The sequence below is a fragment of the Moschus berezovskii genome, chromosome 3 (assembly GCF_049115385.1).
Source record: "Moschus berezovskii isolate FMDL1 chromosome 3, NW_MosBer_1.0, whole genome shotgun sequence".
NCBI lineage: Eukaryota > Metazoa > Chordata > Mammalia > Artiodactyla > Moschidae > Moschus > Moschus berezovskii.
In genome coordinates, this window is record NC_142462.1 from 108840439 (window position 1) to 108866070 (window position 25632).

Sequence of the window (25632 nt, forward strand, 5' to 3'; positions counted from 1 at the left end):
CCACAAGAGCATTCTTTTTTTTAAAAAAGAAAACTGAGCAAATATATACAAAATACTTCCAATCTCTTCTGGGCCAACAGAGCAGCCACCACAACGCTTCTCCTTCTTCCTGAGCTTTCCCCTGCCATCTGGAGCCTGCTCCTGGCAAACCCAGAGAGCCCATGTCTGGGGACCATGTGCCACCATTGCACGTGGCTCCCATTCCCAGTCGGGTCTCTGGACAGTGCCCAAGCATTCCGGGCAACCTCTCCCTGAAGACTGCCCACCCGGCAGAGGGCTGCGAGGGGAGCTTCCTCTTCTCCTGTCTTCTCTGCCCGCATCCTAGGATAATACTGCTTCTGTGGGTGCCCCTCGGGGCGGGTCCCATCAGACTTTATGGGCCAGGAGGGTGGTCAGCTTGATCTTGCCGTCCATGGAGGCAGTGAGACAGGTCCCGCAGTCCATGGCTGTGCTCCAGTCCACGGTGACCACAGGGGCGCGGTGGCCGCCCAGGCTCACGCAGCTCTCCAGAACCTTGTCGTCCCCGCCCAGCTGCAAGGCGACAACAAGGAGGCAACATCATCAGGCACTGTTCACAAACACATGCAGTTTATCCACTTCCGGGGGCCAAACTGCCTTGAGCCCGTGGCTGCCACCCCAAGCCCAGGACGTGCCCAGGCACACATGTTCCTCCGGCCAGAAAGTCTCAGGTTCGCCACCTGGACCAGCAATACTTTCAGTTTCCTGACTACAGTTACTCCTTCAACTAAAGGGGAGAATAAGTCCAGAGTCGCACATGACTGAGCGACTTCACTTTCACTTTTCACCTTCGTGCATTGGAGAAGGAAATGGCAACCCACTGCAGTGTTCTTGCCTGGAGAATCCCAGGGGCGGGGGAGCCTGGTGGGCTGATGTCTATGGGGTCGCACAGTCGGACACGACTGAATTGACTTAGCAGCAGCAACATACTCTAAGAGGCAGAATCTTCTCTGCCACCTTTAACCTGCTGTGGGTGTCTGAAAAGACCCTGATGCTGGGAAAGATTGAGGGCAGGAGGGGAAGGGGACGACAGAGGATGAGATGGTTGGATGGCATCACCGACTCGAAGGACATGAGTTTGAGCAAGCTCCGGGAGTTGGTGATGGACAGGGAGGCCTGGCGTGCTGCAGTCCATGGCGTCACAAAGAGTCGGACACGACCGAGCGACTGAACTGACATTTTAAAATGACATAGGGGGGACAGCTTTCAACTCATTAACTGGTTAAAGAGCAAAGTCTGACTACAAACTGATCTGAACTGATCAGCACAAGTGACAAAGCCTACAAGATCAAAAATAACACACACACACACACACAGTCATACAGAGAGCAAAAGGAGAGCCCACCTGGAACTCAACCAAGTCTTTAAATAATGAAATAAAATTAGGCTTTAAACAGGAAGCTCTTTATAGTATCTCCCAATAGCAATTACAAGAAATTATGGAACTTTATATGATGGCATCACACCTTAAACATATAGTTTATTGAATTATTTATCAACTGTAGCTCAGTAAAGCTTAAAAAAGATGTTTATTAAAATATCCATTGAAACGAATAGGTAAGTAAACACAAACTATGGAATTAATTTCTAAGGGGAGGCAAGAGCCACCCGAGTCGTCGTCACCTACAGAGAAGAGAAGCCCTGGTGAGGGTAAACCCAGGCTCCCTGGCTCCACTCTTAAGGTCGAGAAGGCTCCCGACTTCACACTTCTGCAGCCCCTTCCCCCTTCCCCCCCTGCTGCCCTGTGGGACCCCAAGGCCCACCTTCCTCCTCCTCCTCCAAAGGCCATGACTCCACAGACGAGCGCCCCCCTCCCCGGCCTCCCCAAGGACTCGGTCCCCACCCGGCTTCCTCCCCTCTGAGCCCTCAGCTCTGTACTGTCCCCACCGCTGATGCTGTGTCTCTTTCTCACTTGACTGAGCACCAGGAGAGGCGCCACACTGTCTCCGGTGTACACTGTCCAGTGCCAGGGCCACACCCACCCACGGCTGCCCCCCAGGGTACAGCTGCCCGTGGACGGTGAGTCCCCGGGAGAGAGCATCCACTCCGTGACTCCTTCTGCCTACAGACAAAGCGCCACCGCATTCACGTGGAAGTGGAACTACGTGCTCAGGCCACAACACAAAGCCTCATCCCCCAGTCTACTTGGAAGGACAAGTCCAGATGGAGAGGTTTAGAATTTCACTCGACTGTATACACAAACAAGGTACATGAACCAGAGAGGCTGTGACGCGAGGATTAAGACAAGCAGATCAACTGAGGGACAAAACAGAGTGGACAACTTACTTGCCGTGTGACACATCACACCCCTGAATTTCTGTCCCAGCCGTGGCTTGTAATGTCCTTGACCCACAGGATGTCTCATAAAACGATAAATCTACACCAGATTAGAGTAACTGGAATAGACCACCTGGGCACTCACCCAAACCAACACACAGCCCTTCTCCCTAGTTCTCGATGTTCTATAATTGTTATTATTCCCAAGGAAGCAGGCAGAAAAGGAGCAGAGTCTCATCAAGGGGCAGGGACAGGTGAGCAGAGAGGACAGGCAGGCCACCCTCGTTCCCGTCCCCACAGTTTCCCCCGAGCCAGCCTGCAGCCGGGAGGCCCATATGGTGTCCATCCCAGGCCAGAGGCATCTCCATGGCCACCGGGCAGGGACAGAGATAGGAACAGGGGCTCGAGCTCAACCACGCCCAGGCCTCTGGGGAGGAACCTTCCTGCCACCCACCGGGCCCCCAGGTACCTTGTAGATGACGCCCCCCGTGGCAGAACACGTCAGCATGTAATTGCCCTCTGAGTCGAAAGCAAAGAGTCGGCCCCGGGGCACCTGGACCTGCTTGTAGCCGCTGTAACCGGACAGCACGAAGGGGCCCGTGGCGTCGGCGGGCAGGCCATACTCGGACACCTTCAGGCCGCTCTTGTGGATGTTCCACTGGATGAACTGAAGCCAAAAGGCACGAGCACAGGGCTGTCAGCGGGGTGGCCGGGGTGCAGGGAGTAGTGAGGTGGCCCCCAGGAAGTGGAGGGGGGTCCACAGGCCCCAGGAAGGGTAGAGAGATGACCATCCAGTCCCAATGCCTCCCGACACAATGTAAGCATTTTTCTTATTTTGAAGGAAAGAAAATCTAAAAGAGTCAGACACATCATGTCCAGGTCAGAACTTTCTCCCTGGCCTGACTCCAGGGGCGGAAGAGTGTAGGCACGGCCTGGACTCCCATCGCTCAAGCTGGGGCAATGCTCCAGTGACTGTTACTTCTACTGTTGTTAATATTACCCGTAGGGTTAGAACCCAGCTAGGCTTTTCTTAAATTCCAAATACACTTCCGGTTTCCCAGCAGCGCAGCCGGTGGAACACGGGCGGTGGAGCACAAGCTGAGCTCAGGGACTGTAGTGCAAACACCCTTCAGCCTGCTTCAGGGCCAGGCTGCCTGCTGTGACCTCCTCCTGACTGAGAACGCTACTCAGATGAACAGCAAGTCAAGCTCGGATTTAAAAATCTTCTCTCAAGGGTTTTCAAGAATCCATTTTGTAATGACTATCTTCACTGGGTGAGAGAGGTGGACAGGATACAATCCAGAAGGCCCAGGAGGAGACACACGAACAGCAAGTCCTGATCCCAGCTCTGCCTGCCCCAGCTGCCTTCCCAGGGATCCTAACGAATTCTTCCAGGGAGACTCTAAAAGGGGGCACTTATCTTGACCTTCTTCCCCAGCTCCCTTTCTATGTTTCTTGACTCTGGGCGCAGCTGTTTCAAGCCCCCCAGCCTAGCAAGTTCGACCCACCCATGCTGTGACCACCCTGTGACCAAGCTCACTCAGGTACACCCCGGCCCACACTGGGACCTACAAGCAGGGTGGGTCAGGGAGACGCGTCCTTTCTGCTACAACCAGGAGAAAGTATGTGGGTCCTCCCCTTTCATGACAGTCAATTCCCACTGAACTAATGTAGACCTCACTAAGATCCTATGAGGCCAGTTATTGTTTTCATCTCTGTTTTACAGAAGACAAAACTGAGCAGAGAGAGGCCCCAGGTCACAGAGCTGGTGAAAGTGTATGGTCAGGACTGAACTCAATCCATTGTGCTATTGTGGGGCCCTCTAGAATCTCAGCTGCCTACTCAGCCAGAGAAAGGGAGCTTCCTGACAAAAGCCCACTCCCACTCACCTTCCCATCCTCCCCGATGCTGTACACGGTGTTCTCATCGTAGCTGAACTCCACGGAGTAGACCTCCCCGCAGTGGGCCTTCCAGCTCATGGCACACTCATGCTGCTGCATGTCTGAGGCAACAAGATGCCACTAAGTTTCCCACCTGGGCCCTGGGGAGGCACCTGCCCGCACGCAGAGGCACCTCACCCTCCCTGTGCCTGGCGGGCAGGAGCCATTCTGGAGGCGGAAGGCCCCCTGGACCCAACAGGAGTCAGAGCTGACCGCAGTGAAGAGCCGGCACAGGGGGTTTCAGTTCACTAGTTCTCTCCTCCACCGTGCCTAGTGTTCTGTTAACCTGTCTTAAATGAAGGTTTCTCTCACTGGCCAAAGGTGAGGTTCAGGAATCCTGGGGTGGAGCCTGTAAGTCTAGGAGGACACAGAAGTCCTTCCCAGGAAGGCACTGTAACTTCCCACCAGGGCGCCCTGGAGATCAGTTAAAGATACAGCCCCTAGTGGTGCCTTTGCAGATGTGCTGGCTCTGGTCTCCTGGGACAGGCCTGCATGAGGAGCGTTAAAGAGCATGCTGCTGACTCTGAAGCCCACCCTCCTACTGCTCTCACAGGGACAATGAAGTGGCCGTACCAAGAGGACAGGACAGCATCACTCCTGGACCTCACTTGGGCCATGAGGACTCAGATCCAAGAGCTCAAGACTGAAGGACTGCTGAGCTCCTCCCCTCCCATATCCACTGACTCAGATCAGGACCAAGGGGGGTCCTAAGGCAGACGCTGACCACAGTTAAGTTCTCTTAGGAGAATCTTGAACCTGGGTTTCGCAGTAGCCTCTAGTCCAGCTGGCAAAAACCCAGCTCTCTTCCCTGGGTCGATGGACGCGGGGACCAGGATTGCGGTGAGCACACTCGCTTACCAAACAGCCGGATGACGCCGTCAGCCGCCCCCGTGACCAGCAGGTTCCCATTGTGATTGAAGGCCGTGCAGTTGATGGCAATGGGCTCCGGATCCAGGGAGAACTGGAGCTATAAAAAGGATAAACCACGTTTAAAACGTAAGACAATAAGAAACCAATTCCAAGACCAGTTCTGTCTTAAAGGGGGAAGGAGACCAAGATTGAGAATGATACACCGAGCATAAAAAGGATCAGTAATGTCCCATTAAACCGTGACAGTAGGCAGGCACTCATGTTACAGTTTCCTCTCTATTCCAAACACCTGTGATGTCAATATTCTCTTCTATGTATTCAATATTCAATGAAAACATTGGAAAACAACAAGTAAACATAAAATTAGAAATCCTGAGAAAGGCCCTCAGCAGACAACGTGCTTAGTCATTCAGCTGTGTCTGACTCTTTGCGACCCAATGGGACTGTAGCCCTCCAGGCTCCTCTGTCCACGGGGATTCTCCAGGCAAGAACACTGGAGTGAGTTGCCATGCCCTCCTCCAGGGGATCTTCCCGACCCAGGAATCGAACCAGGGTCTCCTGCATTGCAGGCGGAAATAACAAGACTAGAAAGGACCTGATCAGACTGAGTGGGATAAGGTAGAACACCTAGGAAATGCCGAGGAGAGATGGACAGCTGTCTGCTGGATGGAATGGGGCAGGAAGGTACATGTCGTTACCTATCTGTCCAAGCCCACAGAACACACAACACTAAGACTGAACCTTGATGACAACTGCGGACCTGGGGTGATTACAACGTGTCCGTGCAGGTGCATCGATTGTAACAAGTGTGCTGCTCCAGTGAGGGAAACTGACAGCAGGGGAGACTGGGCACGTGTGGGAACAGTGTGCACGGGGAAATCTTTGAAACTTCCTCTCCATTTTTCTATGAGCCTAAAACGACTCATACCACCCTTTCTATGGCCATGCCACCCTGAACGCGCCCGATCTCGTCTGATCTCAGAAGCTAAGCAGGGTCACGGCTGGTTAGTACTTGGATGGGAGACTGCCTGGGAATACTGGGTGCTATAGGCTTTTGGGCTTCCTTTGTGGCTCAGCTGGTAAAGAATCTGCCTGCAATGCGGGAAACCTGGGTTCAATTCCTGGGTTGGGAAGATCCCCTGAAGAAGGGAAAGGCTACCCACTCCAGTATTCTGGTCTGAAGAATTCCATGGACTGTCCATGGGGTCCCAAAGAGCTGGACACAACTGAGTGACTTTCATTTTCAAAACTACTCAAAAAAAAAGTTTTAAATATTAAAAAAATGTTTAAATTTTTCAATAAGCCAAAAGGGCCCACTAGAAGGCTGTGTGTGAATTCCAAGTTTGTCACACCTTCCGAATTACTTCAGTTGCCAGCAATCTGCCCCACTGGAGTATTACTACTTTTCAACACGCTCTGAAATCTCACAAATCAAAATGTGAGGAGCCCAAAGCAAAGAGGGAAGAGACCAAAGAAACAGTGGGCAGCGCAACCTGTGTGCTCCCCGCCCTGGGAGAGTGCCCAGCCCCGGGGCACATGGGAAACTCCCACCTGCTGCTTCATGGTCTTCGTGTCCCAGAGCAGCAGCCTGCCTGGAACCTGGTTGGTGCCCCTGCTGCCGATGTCTGGTGCCAACATGTCCACGTGGGCAGTGAGGCTCGAAGCTGCAGCCGAGCAGACGAAAGAGGCCCCACTGGGGCTGCACGCAAGAGACAGGATCCTGCAACACACAGGGGGTGTCGGCTGGGGGGGCCAGCTCAGCACTCTGCCTGCCCACAAAGGAAGGGGGAGCTGGGCTCGGAGGCTCGGCCAAGGCCTAGGCCGGCCCACCAAGCACAGTGACTGGGAGGAGTGGCGTATGGCTCACCTGGGCATATCATCATTGATGTTGATTTCACAGAGGTTCTTCTTGGCTTCCGTGTCATAGAGCCGCACTGTCCCCACACCGCTACCCAGCAACAGCTGGAAGAAGAGGGACAGCTCAGGGTCAGCCCTGCTCAGGGAGGCTCACAGGAGGGCGAGGCCCACCCCTGTGAGGTGGAGGGCAGGCTGCGGGGTGACCCAACTCCACTCCTCCAGGTAGTACAGGGGAATGCAGCTAAAATGGACCTCATTTAAAAATTAAAGACACTAGAGCTGACCTTGAAGGAATCTGTGTAATGAGAGGTAGGTACCACCACAGGTAGAGCTGGAAAGGAGACCCTCTGCCCACCAACCCCCTGTCTTCCAGTTTCAATGCCAGCTACCCCGGTCCTGCCCACCGGCTCCTGGCCCACCACCATCTCCATGGGCAGAGGCCTCAGTTGGTCACGGGTCTGGGTAACAGCCCCATTTGCATGTCCCAGGGACAGCTCTAGCTCTGGGCCTATAACAGCCTCCGGGAAAAATAGAGGAGGCCATCCTTGCCTTCAGACAGTCCTGGAGGTGCGGTCCTTGAGTGAGCAGTGAGAAGAGATGGGAGAGCCTCGGCCTGGGGTCCCAACCAAGCCCGTGGGAGAACCCTGGGAGGGCCTCACTTAAGACCACAGGTCCAGCCATGGGCAAGACCCACTCACCAGCCTGTCCCGCTTGGTGGCCCATTCTAAAGAGAGCAGCGGTGACTTGGAGATAGAGGATGCCTTGGTCTGCATGATGGGGTTGAAGGACCACACTTTGATGACCCCATCCACATCCAAGCTGGCGACCCTTCTCCCCGAGCAGTCCACCCTGAGATGAGACAAAGAGGCACGCCATTAGCATCCCCGCCTGAGTCCGCCATCGTCCTCAGCCCAGGCCCAGAGGACTGCCTTTTCTGACTCTCCTGCTGAGAGATGCCCATGCTCCAAGGACCAGTGTGGACTACTTCTAGAAATATTCATTCATTCATCTGTCTGAGAACTACTCATGAAGCATCCATTATGCGCTGGGCCCAGTGGGCATCACCTACCCTCTGGACGTTACTCTCCAGGATCAGGAGTGGAGGAGATGACTTGAGCAACAACAGCCCAGTGGCAGCTGTCCAGCTCTCCTCTGACAGTTCACAGTCCCTCGGGGCCATCCCACCACCTGCATCTCTGTTATCCCTCATCATCCTGCTTGCCAGGCCTTCACACGCACAGCCCGAGACCGCAGGCTTCCCGGGGAGCCCACCCCTTTGTCCCGCCCCAGCGGCCAGCACCCACCTGCAGTGCATGACGGAAGAGTGGTGCTCCCCGTACTCCTCCTGGCCCAGCACGATGAACGGCTGCTCGGGGCGGACCCCCCCACCCTCAGGCCCTGCCGTGGGCACCCGCGTCAGCGTCTCCGGCGCCTCCACGTGGAGCTCCGGGCAGGGCTCTGCCTCTGGGCCACCAGCTTCGGGCTTCTTGTCCGCACACTGCGTTAAGCAAAGCGGGCACAAGTCAGCGGTGAGGGGTCGGCACTGGGCCCAGCCACTCCCCACGTCTGGGGACATGCTGCGGGTGTCTAGGACACCAGGCCACAGCCCTCAGGAGAGGATCTTGGCGGTCGTGGGGTCTAAAAGAAAGAGTTCTGAACTCCAAGAGCCTGCTTCACCGGCAGCCCCTTCCTAGAGACCACGAGGAGGGGAAGTGTGAGCCGTGGGCTCCCGGTCCCAGCTGACGAGACCCAGGACACGCACGACCCTGACAGACCAGGCCAATGATAACAAGAATCAGTGAGGGAGGGGGTGCCCACTGCATGCCAGGCACTGTGAACATGATGGACTGTCTCATGTAATGCTCCCTCAGCCCCCTGCGATCCTGTTATTAACCCCATTTCACAGCTGTGGAAACGAAGGCTGAAAGCTGAAGTTAAGTAACCTTGCCTAGGATCAAGAGCTGGCCCCGGGGGTGGGACACCGATGTGCAGTCAGGTCCATCCAAGGTAAGCCTGGCCGCCCACCAGCACCTCCTCCTGGGAAGGGGTGCCAAGAGACTGGGGTGATGGGCTAGGCCCGAGGACAGCAGCTAAGCCAGCGCAAGACAGGGCACCAAATGGCACCCACACACTCTGCCACCCAAGGGGCTGCTGCTGTCCGTCTCAGCCTCCTGGGGGCACTGGGCGCTGGCCACCACGATTATCATCTGCTCACCCAGGCATAACCGTGATGCCACGGAGCATCAGCCAGGGTGCTCTCTACCATCCCCCTGGTTCTGGAGATTCCCGGAAGCACTCCTCAGGGACCCAGAAAGAGTAGTTTTACAGAAAAAATAAAATATAACACAATAAAAGAACAGAGGAACAGAGACCTCGGAACTCAGAGGTGCCTTCAGGAGTGGCTGAGCTCTGGTGCACCTTTAATCCTACAGCCCAGAAGGATCTGAGATGCGAGCTGTTAGGCTCTATGCCATCGGACCGGAACAAGTTCAGGGCTGCTAACCCCCAAAATGCCTTTAAAACAGGCAAGTAGCCTGGAATGGGAGATAAACGGTCAACAAGGTGACTTAAGGCAGTAAATCCCTTGGGGCTTTGCCTTCAATCCCGAGTATTTCACTGAAGCAGCAGCAGATTATACCACCAGGAAGAGAAAACCCCAACCCACATTCACTGGTGAGAAGAGTCTCTGAACCCAGCCTGGCAAGGGCTGGGGTCGCCGCACGGCCGCTGTGTGGGCACATGGCCCTCAGGGCAGCAACTCCAGCAGGGAGTGCAGGAGTAAAGGCCCGTGACTGAGAAAGTCTGGGCGATGCTGGGTTACACCAAGGGGACCCTGTCCCCCGACTCCAAGCACCCGTGACATGAGCACACTGACAGGCACGGTTAAACTCAGGGAAGGACAGAGCACACAAGGGAGCCCACACCAACTGTTCACCAAGCTCATCTGGGAACATCTTCAGAGGCCAGCATTGTATGGCCCCTGTTTAGGGCAACACTACACCGGGAAAAGGGATCACTGGAAAGCCAGATTATTCTGGAATAAAACAACCAAAGTGCAAGCAGTTAAAGCCAGTTAGGCAAAACCACACAACGCACAGCAAAAGAAATCAAGAGAGGTAACACAGGCCCTGCACCACCCCTCCCCGCTGCCATACCCCACGGCTCTCCACCATGGAGGAGGGCCTGTGGGGTGTCCCCACGGGCGTTCGTGAGACACTGAGGCCAAGCCGCACCTGCAAAGTCATGGAGAGGAGCTCCTTCCGTTCCTTGCCGTGGTCCTGCAGGCGCCGCTGCCGGTGCTGTGACCAGCTGGACTCCCCAGGGGCCAGCCCGCCGAAGAGGCTCTTCCCGTCCTTGGGCGCACCGGCTGGCTCCCTGCCCTTGGCCGTCTGGAGGACGAGACACCAGGCTGTGAAACGTGTTTTCCCACATGGGCCCAGGCAAGGAGGGGAGCAGGAGCCAAGGAAGGGACTCTGCCTTTAGTCCTGAGTTAGGCTCCTCCCTGTCCAGGCTGAGTGTTACTATCTCAGGCTTCCCTGCTGTTACAGTGGTAAAGAATCCGCCTGCCAATGCAGGAGACACCGGTTCAATCCCCAATCCGGGAAGATCCCACATGCCGGGGAGCAACTAAGCCTGTGCACCACAGCTATTGAGCCTGTTCTCTAGAGCCCGGGAGCTGCCAGGACTGAAGCCCGCACGCTCTAGAACCCATGCTCTACAACAAGAGAAGCCACCACAATGAGAAGCCAGCGACCTGCAACTAGACAAAAGCCCACGCAGCAACAAAGACCCAGCACAGTCAAATCTAAATAAATATTTTTTTAAAACACATGTTATTATGTCAGCCTATGAGCAAGGTCAAGGGCAAAACACCAGCAGTCTGCACCTCCTCCTTCCTGTTCTACACTCCCCCATCCTGAGAGGACAACTCCCCAGCACTTCTCTGCCTGCCACATCTATTGCCTAGATACACACATATCCTCCTGATCTAATCTGCAACAGTTAACTCTATTCAGTTTGGTAAGCACTTAGCAAAGCAATGATTATGAAGCAGATCAGGCCCTACTCTGGTGGTATATTTAAAAGCAACAATGTATTCGGGCAATAGAGAGGAAAAAAAATTATGCAAAATATATAATCACCCCTCTATAGGGGAAAAAGACACACAATACCCTCTCTTGTTTCGGGCCAAGTGCATGACTAAGCCAGTCAATGTTAACAAATATTGAGGCATTTGGAAATGATTACTGGGCAACCAGAAAGTCTTTTAAGAGAAATAGTTGGAAACTCAAGGAATTTGGGGCAGGATAAACTGGACAAGAGTTGAAACTGGCATCTTCTGACTCCTTTTCATAGCAACAAGAGATAAAAGTCAACAAAGGTTACAGCAAATGAACTCAGTTAATTCCCACCCCAGGCTTTTCTGGTGACTCAGACAGTAAAGAATCTGCCTGCAATGCAGGAGACTCAGGTTCAATCCCTGGGTCAGGAAGATCCCCTGGAGAAGGGAATGGCTACCCACTCTAGTATTCTTGCCTGGAGAATCCCATGGACAGAGGAGTCTGGTGAGTTGCAGTCACGGGGCCACAAAGAGTTGGACATGACTGAGTACATAACCCCCACCCCACTCCCATAGAGACTGAAAACTTCTAATCTAGAGCCTTTTAAAAAGGAGCTGCCACCTCATCACCTTCCAGATGACCTGGCTGGGTTCTCTTTTTCTAATCATATTCCCACAAACTGTGATGGTCACACTCCTACCCCCTCTCCTTTTTTTTACACTCTTAGCAAAGGGATAGAGATACCAATAGCCACTCAGTCTGAGACCAACCTACTCACAAATCATTTGTACACAAGTCCTAAGTAAAGAGAATAAATTCAACCAAAGTCTACATGTGGCCTTTTGGTTCTTCTACTTGTTATATTTTATGGTAACACTAAACAACTTTAAATGATTGACATAGATTCCCTGGGACCCTGAGGTCATATGAACAGTTAAGAAAGGAAATTTTAAAGGCTATTAGTTTACTGGGAGCCTAACTGTGGCTGACATACACAGGATTGGTTATTTTTGTTTTTCTGACTGAAGCGACCTCCAGGTACCTGTGTTTGTCACAGACAGTTTCTCTAGAGTGGCTGATCTCTGAATTCTGACTTATTTGGGGAACAGTAAATTTCTTAGTCACGATTTTTTTAAAAATAAACTAAGAAGAAAATCAACAACAATAATGTCAGTAAGTATTACTCACTGAGCATTTACCATATGTAAGGTACCATGCTAAGAACCTTACAGACATTCCCTTAAAGATGAGGCGATATTTTAAGATAGGGAGCAGTTGTGTGGAGAGGTTAAATTACTCGTTCTACACAGGGAGAACGTGACAGAACTGTAACTCACACCCAGATCTGACAGTGGCCCCAAGCTCTGGAAAACCTGAAGAAAGCAAAACCACGATGGAAGTACATGAAAAAAGTGATACTGAATAGAAAAGAGAAGAAGGAATGTCATAATCCTGGAATCTAAATAACAAGAGAAGCCCCTCTCCCAGTGCTTCTGGCCCTTCTGGAGAGGCATCCCATGGTTCAAGGGGCACTGAACCGGCCCCATCGTTTTACAAAGTGGAAGATGACTTCTCTTACCTTCCCAAAAGTAACAAGTGGTTCTGAGGTAACCATGTTCCCTCACATGGTCCCAGGGTGGGTGGTGGAGTGGAGGGTGGTTCACTCCCTAGTAGGTGATCCAAGGGTGCCAACCTTCATTACACAAATCTATTTATTCCTCCTGACTGATCCAGAAGGCAAACTGCTCAGACTAAGGAATTTCACAGGGGAGGCCATAACGTGCTCAGTCACTCAGTCATGTCCAGCTCCTTACGACCGTATGGACTGTAGCCTGCCAGGCCCCTCTGTCCATAGAATTTTCCAGGCAAGAATTCTACAGTGGGTTGCCACTTCCTCCTCCTGGAGATCTTCCCAAGCCAGGGATCAAACCTCTGTCTCCTGCCTTTCCTGCATTGGCAGGCAGATTTCTTTACCACTGTGCCACCTGGAAAACCCCTATAGGTTATACTATACCAGACAAGAGACTTTAGGCCAAGCACTGAAATAAGAGGCAAAGAAGGCCATTTCATAATGATAAAAGGGTCATTTCAACAGGAGGACATAATATTTGCAAATATTTATGCACCTGACATCAGAGCACCTCATATATAAAGCAAATATTAACTGACTTGAAGGGAAAAATAGGCAGCAATACAATAATAGTACAGGACTTCAACACCCTACTTTCACCAATGAAGAGATCATCCAGACAGAAAATCACTAGGGACACACTGGCCTTAAACTGCACGTTAGACCCAGTGAACTTAATAGACATTTACAGAACATTCCACCCTCAAGCACACATGTAACATTCTCCAGAATAGATCATATGTTTTTTTTTTTTTTATTTCTAAAAAAGAATTTTATTAAAAAAGCACAAATGCAAAGAAATGAACATAAATGTAAGGAGATTAAATTCATAGCAAGCACCACAATGGATGAAACTAGAAGTCAATTATAAGAATAAAACTAAAAAAGCTCATAAATATATGGAGACTGAACACCATGCTCCTGAACAACCAGTCACAGAAGAAACCAAAAGATAAATCAAAAATATCTTGAGACAAGTAAAAATGGAAACACGATATACCAAAACCTATGCAAAACTTATTCTAAAAGGGAAGTTTCTAATAATAAACACTTGCACTAAGAAGAAAGACAGATTTCAAGTAAACAACTGCACACCTCAAGAAACTAAAAAAGAAGAATACACAAAGCCCAAAGTTAATAGAAGGAAGAAAATAACAATGATCAGAAAGGAAAACAATGAAATAGATTAACAAGTCAATAGAGGGCTTCCCTGGTGGTCTAGTGGTTAAGAACCTGCCTGCCAATACAGGGAACGTGGGTTCGATCCTGGGTCCAGGAAAATCCCACGTGCCGTGGAGCAACTAATCCTGTGTGTCACGACTACTGAGCCTGCACTATAGAGCCCATGAGCCCCAGTGACTGAAGCCCACAAGCCTAGAGCCCACGCCCGAAAGAAGAGAAGCCTCCGCTCTCTGCAACTAGACAAAGCCCATGTGCAGCAATGAAGCCCAGCACAACCAAAAATACAAATAAATAAATCTTAAAAAAAAAAGTCAATAGAAATGATCATTGAAACCAGGAGATGGTTTTTTGAAAGTCAAACAAAATAGACAAACCTTTAGCTGATTTACCAAGAAAAAAAACAGGATTCAAATAAATAAAATTAGAAATTAATTCCAAAACACATCTCCAAAAGCTCTACCATTCTGATAGAAAAGAAAAAAGAGCTGGCAGTAAAGGCCATGTTTTCTGGACCACAAAGGTGGCAATGGGAATCCCACAGCTAGCTACAAAAACAGTGGTGAGAGGAGGAAGATCAGCCTCCTGGGTTGACAGCTGTTTTCCAAAATAGTGGGATCCTGGCAAGCAAGGAAGTCTCAAACTAGCCTGGCACAACTATGATTCAGATTTATCAGCCTGACCAGGAAATCTTTACACCGGATACTTGAGAAAAAAAGGGAAAAGCATCCATTTACTACTGCATGCATGCCCAGGGAAAGTACACAGACTACAGGGCTATCCCACTTTGGGACCAAAGGTGGAGAAGGCTGCGGAACAGGCACAGGCACTTGGTGGAATGCTCGTCTGTCCTTACTCACCTGCTACACCTGGTCAATGGTGTCTTTTCTTCTAACAGGTGGTGGTGCTGCTGCTGCTGCTAAGTCACTTCAGTCGTGTCTGACTCTGTGCGACCCCAGAGACGGCAGCCCACCAGGCTTGCCCGTCCCTGGGATTCTCCAGGCAAGAACACTGGAGTGGGTTGCCATTTCCTTCTCCAATGCATGAAAGTGAAAGTGAAGTCGCTCAGTCGTGTCCGACCCTTAGCGACCTCATGGACTGCAGCCTACCAGGCTCCTCCGTCCATGGGATTTTCCAGGCAAGAGTATTGGAGTGGGGTGTCATCGCCTTCTCCAAACAGGTGGTGTTAAGAGTACCCAATTCAATTGGCCCAAATGGATGGAATAGAGGGGCTTAGGACAGACTTCAAATTCCTCCAGCTGACACAAAAGGCACTTGTAACACTTCCCCAGCAAGCATATTACAACATTAAGAACAAAAGCAAAGCTTCTTTCTTGAGTCAAGATGGCAAGGAAGCTGTCCAGTGTATTACAGGCTGGAAAGTACTCCAAAATGAAAATTCAAACAGGTGTTGACATATAAATAAGAAAAACTATCTTTATAACAATAGGGTAATTTATACCAAGAGAGCTATAGACCTAAACGTGACCTAGCAGATCCTACTTAGAGAGAGCTTCTCTTTAAACTGTATCTAAGATACATCAGCTGAGCCACAAGGGAATCCCCAAGATATACACAAAAGAAGGGGAAACATCAACAAAAAACAATAGCACACTCAAAGCTGATGAATGCAGCTATCCACCAAACACCTAAATAAGTACATAAAGTAAACCTGCGTCCAGCTACAAAGGCATATGACTTAAGTAAATGTCCACTGTGACACACCCAGTAATTCAAAGTTTTATTTTGTTTTGTTTTTAAGAGCAAACTTCATAAAAATCTTAACTACTGGATTCATGTAACATTCCAACAGTCCAAATTATATTGCCCCAATCTATCATAATCTGTCTCCTACAGTTCAAGAGAGGTACCTTTATACTGCTTTATCATCTGACCTTCTCTCCTCTCACTCCAGAGAAGGATCTAAATTCACTTTTGGTGGCCTGAATAGACTTACCAGGCAATCGTCCAAATGGAACCGAAAACAAGTTCCAGTAATTTGGCCTCACCTGAGGCAAAATAAAGCCACCCAAAAGACAGGCCCAAGTAACAGAGAAATTACAGAATGAAAGATGGGGAGGACGGCTCCCTTTTCCCCATCCTGCTGAGACCCATGGAAACAGCCCCAGGGGCAGCATTCTTACTGCTGAGTCAGGGAGCTACAGCACAATCTGATACTAATAAGAGTTACAAATACACAAGCCTGTGGACGCTTTGCTTTCTTTACATTACCGTCAATTAGAGGTTATCTCTGTAATAACCATAATTCCCCCTGGTAGTCCCAAGGTGACTGAGTGGGTGTGGGAGGAGGGAAACTCTAACTGGAGGGGAGGATGGGGTAACACTGCAGTGGGGGAGCCTGCTGAGGCGGCGCCTGAGGGGTTTCTACAACAGAAGTCCCAGAAGAGCTTGGGAACTGTGGTTTTAGCTACTTCGAAAATTCTGTCTCCAGATTCAGAGCGAAAGCACAGAGAATGTATCACTGTAGACTTCACATCTATAATGGAGTGAACTTTTCAGTGCTAACAGCGACAGTTACAGGGACTGATCACAGTGGGCAAAATGCTGATATGACTGAAGCTTACACTTATTGTTTCATCACTACATCATATCCAACTCTTTTGCCACCTGATGGACTGCCGTCCGCCAGGCTCCTCTGTCCAAGGGGTTTTCCAGGCAAAAGTACTGGAGCAGGTTGTCATTTCCTCCTCCAGGGGATCTTCCTGACCCAGGCTTATTAAAAAAAAAAAAAACCAATGTCATTTTCTGTTGAGTTAAAAGCAATATATCATTAAAATCACAGGAAGTGATCATATAACTAACAGCATTTGGCATTGGTAAGACAGCATCCTGAATTGTAAACTCGAATTTGGCCATCAACCGTATAGGGGAGTTAAAAAATTAGAATGTCCCCGCCAAAAGAAGGGAACCAGGATGGTGAGGAGTCTAGAAATCACGCCACATGGGTAAATAGCTGGGCAGAAAGGAAGGAATGAACATAGTGTTTAGCATGGAAAAGACAGAAAGAAGCCTTATTCTATGCAGCTCGAAGGCAAAGCCAAGATCTGTGAGTGAAAAATCACAGAGGCTTCAACTAACAACTTTCAAACAGGCCAACACCCCCCCTCCCCAACACAAGCAGTGAGCTCACCACCACAGGAGGCAATCAATCAAGTTAAAGGTCATCTGGCCCACCCTCCTATTGGCTAGGAAGGTGGGCCAGATAACCTTTAAACTTCCTCCAACTCTAAATTCTATGATTTTCTTGAATCTCAGATATACTAGTTATTTTTATAGCTGAAACATCACTGCTGAGTCAAATATATCATCAAAAAAAGCAAGTGAGCCAACCACTGGATTTTTTAGATTGAGAACATTTATCACCTATATCCAGGAAATGGAAAGAGGGCTACCTTTGCTCTGTTAACATGCCAGAAGCTTTGTTTGAATGTATTTTAAAGGTAAAGTAAGGAACGTTTGCTGCAAATGACACATTCTTACCTTCATCTCCTGAATAGGAACCTCACAAATATTTCCAATCCCATTTCACCCTCAGTTCAGTGCCTGAACACGTAAAGATATGGCCACAGGCCAAAGCGCAAATATCCCATCTCCATGCTTTCTTTCAATGAAACTGAATTTCATCATTTCATGTACATTTCAAGGGATGTAGCGCTCCATACATCATCTATTACAGGCTAAAACTTTTCAAACAACTACAACATATTATGAGCTCATAATCTGCCAGGCACTGCATATACTGAGGGCTCTCATTTCAACTCAAATACCTCTCCCCATAGGGAGTAAATGCTCTTCTCGTTCCCATGCCAAGTAGGTGGGGAGATGTGAGCAAGGCTGCTAAACAAGGTACAGTTGCCTCAGTCCAAAGCCCATGCTTGTTATTCCCCCATGTCCTGCTCAGCATCTGCACTTGAAGAACAGTATGAAATCCAAGTGCTGTGCTAAAGGCCCGGACGTCCCGGTGGCAGCGTGGACAGACCCCTGTCTCCCCAGGCAGCCCCATGCTGCTGTGTCACCTGCAACTGTTCTCAAGCCAAGGGCAGCAGGAGAGGAAGGCAGAGATGATAACTTACTGTATCTGCAAGTAATAAAAATCTCGAGAGGGAAACAGTCCCTACCCAAGCAATAAAGCATAACTCTGGATCTGTTACAGCTTCACTCTGGCCAGCATTTCTGAAAGCAATGAATTCTGACCATCTCCGCTCAGAAAACTAGTCAGTTTTGGACATATGCTGGCATAAAAGAAATTCTCTTGCAAGCTTTTATGAAAGAAAAAAAATAGCAAAACTCCTTTGAAGCATCAGGAAATAAGAACTTCTATCGTAAAAGAAATACCAGTCTGATTTAGAACTTTACTCCTTATCTACACACTTCTTCCTATCACCAAAAATTTTTTAAGTCCAGAATCACTTGAATTCATGCTTGAATAACCAAATTTTAGCCATAAGTACACATGAGTTAGAGGAAATTGATGAGAAAGGGGAAGGGACCCTTCAGAGCACACTTCCTCCTGTCACCATCCACCCTCCCACCTGCAGGTCCAAAGGGAGGGTGGGTAAGTCTCCACGTGGGTGATGAGTGGGATGTCGGAGGCCTCCTGGCAAGAGTTAGAAAGGCAGGACCTGCACCTACCTGGCTGCCAAAGGACTCCTTCTTGGCCGAGCTCTGAGTCTGAGGGGGGCCCTGGGCAGGAGACAACCTTGAGGGGCTCTTCTTGCTCTGAGGCAGCAGCGAGGACAGGAAGCCCACGCGCGGCGACTGGGAGAGGGAGGTGTTCCTCTGGCTGCACACCATGGCTCTGGACAAGCAGACACAGCACAGGGTCACAGCGCTGGACAGGGACCTGGGAGAACCCGGGGCACACGTCGTGTGGGCTATGGATGCTGCTCATAACCAGAACCATGGCCAGGTCTGCACAGCTGGGCTTTAAGGTGGCCTGATGCTTGGTGTTCTTCTTTCACAAAGGGAGCCTGCAGCCTACCTGGCACAACGGGGAAGGCTGCGGCTCTGAGGGCCACGGTAAAGCTCAGAGCAGAGCTGCCTACTGCCCACTGGCCACATGTGGTGCTGACCACCTGAGATGCGCTCAGTCCAAATGGAGAAGTGCTGCAGGCATAAAATCCACATTGGAATTCCAGATTTAGCAGGAAAAAGAGTTCTTAAATAGCTCGTGAATACTTTATATTCATTACATGTTGAAATGATACTTTGAAAAAGTTGGGCTATATAAAACTGAAAGTTGAAGTCGCTCAGTAGTGTCAGACTCTGCTGACACAAGTGTCAGACCTCACAGACTGTAGCCTGCCAGGCTCCTCTGTCCACGGAATTCTCCAAGCAAGAATACTGGAGTGGGTTGCCATTTCTTTCTCCAGGGGAACTTCCTGACCCAGGGATCAAACCTGGGTTCTCCTACATAGCAGGCAGATTCTTTACCATCTGAGCCACCAGGCAAGCCTGGGCTAAATAATAAATATCATTAAAATTTACTATTTTTAAGATAGCCACTGAAAGTTTTTAAGTTCGATTTTTGGCTTGCACTTTATTTCCATCGGCAGGCACTAGCTCAGAAACAAGAGCAGTTTCATCTGCTGCAGGACTGGGCCACAGGTAGATTTGGAATCTGACTACCTGGGTTTGCATCCTGACTCACCAATCGCTGATCCTGGGACCGGTGGTGCCTGCGCCTCTTCCACTGCTATTATCATCATCATCTGGGTCTTTGGCTTTCAATGGCTGTTTTTTAAGGCTGCTCAAATACCTCTCTCCCAACCTGCCCACCACTCAGAACCCTGAGACAAAAGCATGCTTCAATGGAGAAATGCGTCGGCAATCTTGACATCCATGAGGCGCCCCTTTCAGAGCACAGAATCTTCCCAGGGCTTCACGACAATGGCTGCATGTATTAACCCAGGCTGCACACACCTGGATGTGCAAGTCCCTGGCAGAGCCTGTAGTTTCCCCGCCTCTGGTCAGGCCCAGAGACACAGAAAACTCAGACTAGAACACTGGGCGCCCAGGAGGTTCCTGGCAATTTGGAGGCGTCACCAGGAGGAAGGGAGAACGCTGGGGACAGGGCGAGGAGGGGCACGGCACACACTCACAGTTCTGAGTCCCCCAGGCGGTCCATGTTGGAGACATAAGGAGGCAATTTGTGCTGGACCAAGGCCTCTTCCTCCTCTGGCTGCTGCTCTTCTTTCTTAAGTCGGTGGATTTCGGCTTGCAGTGCAAACAGCTATGCAGAGGTAGGGGGGAGTGAGACGGGGATCTCACCTAGCCTTCCCTCCCCTGAGGAAGACCAGACACATCACGTCCAAAACCCAACCACACTGACTCAAAGACCACTCGCCCTCAGTCTCAGGGTGCCCGTCTCACTCTCCGCAGGCTGGAAAGATAGGTGAGGCCGCTGTGACTTGACGCCAAGGAGGTGAGAAAACTAAAGACCGTTAGATAATACAGAACCTACTTCTTTTTTCTTTTTATCATTTGACTTGCTTCCCTTTTATCATTTGACTTGCTTCTTCCTGAATTCACTGAGAAAACTAGCTCCACCCACTCCTGCTTTCCTCTTGGGAATCTACAAAACCAGACCTTGGAACTCAGGTGGAAAAAAATATATATATATTTTTTTAATGAAGGTCAGCATTTTTTACTTTTTGCCTGAAGATAATTATACACACAGGCCCAAACCTAAGAACCTTAAACCCCTCACACCGAAACAGCTTATAAGCTTCCTTTTTCTAAAAAATCCTCCCTTTTCTGATGGTGCTTCAATTTCAAGGTTAGAGAAATGCTCAGGCAAATGGAAAGGCAAACATGAGCTGCCCTGGGAGCTGTTCTTTTACCAAAGTAGAAAAACCTAAGAACAATTAAATCATATCTGGGATATAAACAACACAGATCTGGGGAAGGGTGGAAAAGACCTAGGAATAGGAAGTGGAGATGTACAAGCCGGTTAGCTGCAAGGAGACATCCACGCACAGAGTCGTTTTCCTCTTAAAAGTTCATGGCTGTTACTACATTGTTCATGCCACGACTTAAAACATCAACCTCACCTCTGGTTTTCAAAGGTTTGTCGCAGCTCCCAACACTGCCTTTCTGGTGACTCACTGTCACCTGAGACCAGTGCTGTCCCCTACTGACTCACCCTCCACGGCCACTGCCTAATTTCACACATGAAAAGCAGAAGTGCTTCCCGAGGAGCAAGCGTCATTCAGAACAAACCTTCTGGCGCAGAACTTCATTCTCTTCTTGAACCTGGTTGGTCCTCTGGCACTCTGCATCAAAGTTCAGGATCACGGGAACTGGTGTACCGAGTTAAAGAATAAGCCTGCCTTTTTATCAACTTGACTGTAGTGGTCATGACACAATGAGTACATACACCAAGTCCTCAAGTTTTACACCTTATATACATATATATACACAATGTTTAATTGTCAATTATATTCCAACAAAGCTGGGGAAAAAATTGCCAATTAAAACAGATATTCTATCACAAACTCTGCAATAAGATACACAATTCAATAAACATGTTTTAAAAGAATAAGCCTGCCTGCAAAACGATTAAAAGTCACTCCAGACACTCTAGACACCGCAGCAACACCCTTGAATGTGACACGGAGTAAAGACTCTGTGCTGTGGGCTCCTCAGAGCTTTATGAACAGTCTCTCCCTTGACCCTGGGTCTGGCCTGACTTCATTCAGACAGACTCATGGACACCCAACAACCTGCCTGGCTAGCCCATAGAAGACATACATCCAAAACTGACACTTTCTCCCAAATGCCAGCAGTAAAGAGTTGATCTTGCGGGCTTCACACTCAGTCTAAGCTTTAGCGACATTCAGCGAAAAGCCAGCCCACTGGCCAGTGGATCTGTGGGCATATGGCCAGCTGCTCTACTAGCTGGATGGAAGGACTGGCTGCTCACCTTTCCCCTCCTCAGGGTGAGCCTCTCCCTGGCAAAGGTTCATGCTAAGAAGCAAGCTTTCTACAGACTAGGAGCCACCTAGGAGGATCCACATATGAGGTCACAGTGTCAGTCCTTCCCAACCACCTCATACAGCTTCAATCCGGAAGAGCACTAAGCCGGCAGGGCCTCAGTCGGGCAAGTGGGCTTCCCTGGAAGGCCCACGGGGTCAAGCCCTGACCACCTCTGGGCTGGGCCCCCTGCAAGTTTTGTCTGAAAGCCCTCAGGATGAAGAGTGACAGCAGGGGGAGAAAAAGGGCCAACCTGGGTAATTTACACTCATCCCAGCCCAAGAGGAGATGCTCCCTTCCTACCTCCACCAGAAGATGGTCTTCCCAGAGACCAAAAGGCGATGGTGGGTGGGCCTCCACAACGCCCAGATTATCAGTGACTCACCAGGCATCCCCATTCGAACCAGAACCCCTTCTCCTCCTGGGGAGTTCCTGCCAGAGAGCACAAGTGAGCAAGGATGTCCCCAGCTTTCCACGACAAAAGGGTACACAAGGTAGGCTTGGAAATTATTTATGTCCTTTCTCTCTCCTATATCTCTCCACATATTCTTAAAGCTGCCCTGTCCTCTGACAAGTTGAGGGACCCTGAGGTCACTGTGAAGACAGTGACCCAGACACTAACACAGGAAGGGTGTTCCAGCCCTAGAAGTGTTTTTACCCACTACCTAATTCCAACAAAGTGAAATCCTGGGGGGCCATGGAGCATGCGCAGAGAGGGTGCTCTGGAGGCAGGTCGGTTTCGCTGTGCTTGCTGGGAGAGGCCCCGCCCTACTTGAGGGCTCCTATCCCCCTACTGCAGGGACAGTCTCCCCACCCACACATGTCAACTATTCAGCAGCAGAACTGAGAGTTACAGCTCCCACCCTCCCAGATCAAAATAACCAGCCCCCTCACGTGACAACACGACGATGATCTTTGGGCGTTTTGTAGAAGAAATGACTGCATTAAGGGCAGTAGCTGCTGATCTCGCAGTCGGTTGGCCTCAGGCTGGGCTGCCAGCCCCCCGGCCACTGAGAGGATATGCATGCACTGAAACAGGACACTCAGGAAGTTGTGCAGGGACACGATGAAGGTGTCGGCCCACTGGCGTGAAAAGTAGGTGGCGAAGGTGGGGTTGGTGTCTGGGGATGGCAGGAAGGGCAGGACAAACCAATCCTTCCACTCGGCCTGGTTCTGGAGCTCCGAGGCCTGCTTTGCAAAGAACTCCTGAGCCTTGTCACTTCTGTTTGTCTGCCAAGACACAGAGGAGACAGCAAAGAAAGGAGAGAGACAGAAGGCCAGAGGTGAGACTCTTCACCACCACACCATAGAGAGTCTTTGAATACTGGCCTCCTGAGCAAGTCGCCAAACATGATCTATGAACTCTTTATAAAAGAAATCATCACTCTTTTCTCAAGTTCCCGGTAACTTCAAAGAAGTTTGTTTAAAGCCCTAGTGATAAATGCCACCCTAAAAATTAATTCCTAGTTGATTTTCAAATAATCTAAGTGATTTACTACCCTCCCCCACAAGTCAGTCATAACCTTTTTACTCAAACTTTAACCCAGCTACTTATATTCTTCAAAACACCACCCAGGCTAATGTGCTTAAGACAAGAGGAGAAATAGGAATGAGGAAGATAAGTCAGATGATCTACAGATGAGAAGGGAAAAAAAAATTGGAAAAGTCAAAAATAATTTGCACTGTGACTATTGCACCCTTTCCCATAGTAACAGAGAAGAGCCGTCCCTAGGCATTAAAATCTATTTGTGGATTAAAGAATTTTCTCCACCAAGAGATCCCTGAACCAGAAACACCTGGATTGTGTAGACCAGATAAAAGCGGAACAGGCTGGTTTTCAGCTTGTTGATGGTGGGTCTGTACACGTCCTCCAAGCGGCTGAAGAGCCGCCGCTCCAGGTAGTTCCAGTAATCCCGAAGAGCAGCCAGGTCATACACCTGCATTAATTGCTGCAGCTGGTCCACAATCTTGTCCACCTGGAGAAAGAAAGATGTAATGGAAAAGGGGATTCTCTCTTCGCGCCACAGAGTTAATACAGCTTTTTTTCCTCTTGCTGCAGCTTCTGGATGCTTCAATTTTTTTTTTCTTTAAGTTAGCAATCTATAAAACTTTCAAAACACTGTAACATAATAGGTTTCAAGTTTTTTTCTTAATGTTAGATATGCGTTTCTACCCTTTGGCAAGCATGGAAATTTCAGGTGTAAAAGCTTTCTGGTCCAGGAACTAAAGAGTCCAGGGCCTGGACCTGACTCTAATTTATTCAGCCACCTTGGCAATGTCACTTCAACTCTCTTAGTGACCTAAGATTCCAAAAAGCAAAAAAGAGGGAGTGAGACAATCTCCATGCTCCTCCTCCATTCCAGGATTCCAAGGCTTACGTTAGATGTACTGTCTCCTTCAAGTCCTTTAAGCACCACTAAAGCCCTGGCAGCTGCTGAGAGTGTCAGCCAAGAGGGGTCCCCTCCTGAGGAGCACTCATATCAGAGGACACAAGATGGAACAGGTTTTGAATACTGATACCATTCTAAACCGCCCCCCCCCATTTTACAGATCAGGACACTGAGGCTCAGAGAGCTGAAATGATTTGCTTGAGCCACCACCAAGTAGCCACTAACTGGCAAGACAAGAACCCAGGTCTCCTAACTCCCCTCCGGTGTTCCTGCTGCTAGCTCACTGCCTCTCTCAACTCACCTACCAACACCAACTGAAGCCTGCAGACATACACACAAATCACACACACAAAACTTCCAAGAACTCAACAGAAAATCATGTCTGAGCAAAGTTATGTTTTCAAATGTACAACAAGGTCTTCCTCAGAGGTGAAGCAAAACTGCCAGTGGGTCACTGACAAAGCCATTTCAAACACTTGAATCTAGCTCAACATGGGCTGCAGACCCCTTTGCTCCCAATGCCACTGGAAGCCGACTTTAGAATATTTCTGTTCCCAAAACCCAAACGTCTACCCAACCATAGCTCCTCAAACCTCATCGCCATCCAGCCAATGACCGGCCAGCACCTGCTGGGAGACTGGGGTGGAGAACAGAGCCCTGGACCAGGAGTCAGGGCACCTGGGCTCCGGCCTCGGCGATGCTCCTGACTCGCTGGCAACTTCAGACAAGTCACGTCCCCTCTCAGGGCCTCAGTTCCTCATCTGTCAAGCGAGTGCCGGGCGCGCTGATGTCAATGATCCCCCTGGCGCGGTGACAGCGCCGCTCCCGCCCCGGAGGGCAGTGCTGGGGGAGAGCCAGCTCCTGGCTCCCTCGGGGCGGCCTCTGCCCGCGCCGCGCTCGCCGGCCCCTCACCCGGAAGCCCTTCTCCTTATCCGCCTTGATCTCGGCGTCCAGTTGCCGCAGAGTGTGCGTGAAGCCGCGGAAGAGCAGGTACTCGCGGACCATCTCGTCAGTGCGCTCCACGGCCTCCGCCATCTCTGCGCCAGCGCCGCGAGGGCTGCGCCGGGTGAGGGACGAAGGGGCGGGGCTAAGGCCGCGCGGGGCGGGGCCGGGCCCGAGCACCGGCCCGTCACGCCGAGACCGGCCTACCAGCGCGCACGCATTGCGCGCCGGGCGCCTATGCCCCGCCCCCGCCCCGCCCCTGGACCCGCCCAGCTGCTCCCGTCACTGTCACCCAGCTCAAAGAGCGAATGAAAGCAGCACTGCTAGCTGGGTTTTACTGGCAGCGCCGGCGGCGGCTGTGTCATCTAAGTTATTGAAAGGGGCGGCTGCCGTCCAAGTCAAGCAGGGCTGGACCTTGGAGATTATCCCAGATAGTCACGAGGCGGGCGGGGGGCTGAGATGCCCTGATCGTT

At 50.3% G+C, this 25632-nt stretch overlaps 1 protein-coding gene and 1 pseudogene across 3 annotated transcripts; one reads left to right on the top strand and one right to left on the bottom strand.

Moving 5' to 3' along the window:
- Nucleotides 1-25294, bottom strand: WDR91 (WD repeat domain 91). Of its 3 annotated transcripts, none has more exons than XM_055421307.2 (15): nucleotides 25130-25294; nucleotides 23624-23803; nucleotides 22850-23057; nucleotides 21075-21157; nucleotides 19955-20085; nucleotides 18486-18651; nucleotides 10196-10351; nucleotides 8267-8460; nucleotides 7661-7811; nucleotides 6973-7067; nucleotides 6657-6825; nucleotides 5094-5202; nucleotides 4185-4297; nucleotides 2765-2962; nucleotides 1-531 (listed from the first exon to the last, which is right to left on the bottom strand). In XM_055421307.2, the coding sequence occupies exons 1-15, from the start codon at nucleotides 25250-25252 to the stop codon at nucleotides 367-369; spliced, it is 2241 nt and encodes a 746-aa protein (XP_055277282.2). In that variant the 5' UTR covers nucleotides 25253-25294; the 3' UTR covers nucleotides 1-366. The 3 variants fall into 3 exon arrangements, with proteins under 3 accessions (XP_055277282.2, XP_088690803.1, XP_055277283.2); XM_088834677.1 differs by lacking the exon at nucleotides 25130-25294 and adding an exon at nucleotides 24844-25044; XM_055421308.2 differs by lacking the exon at nucleotides 25130-25294 and adding an exon at nucleotides 24811-25044.
- LOC129552867 (5S ribosomal RNA) lies at nucleotides 6040-6158 on the top strand (annotated as a pseudogene).
- Nucleotides 25295-25632: the final 338 nt, after the last annotated feature.

Excerpts from the sequence above, each read along its gene's own strand:
- WDR91 (XM_055421307.2), bottom strand. The coding sequence starts at position 25,252 with ATGGCGGAGGCCGTGGAGCGCACTGACGAGATGGTCCGCGAGTACCTG. Across the intron at positions 23,804-25,129 it reads ATAAGGAGAAGGGCTTCCGG|GTGGACAAGATTGTGGACCA; the intron begins GTGAGGGGCCGG and ends TTCTTTCTCCAG. Across the intron at positions 532-2,764 it reads CGGGGGGCGTCATCTACAAG|CTGGGCGGGGACGACAAGGT; the intron begins GTACCTGGGGGC and ends GTCGCCTTGCAG.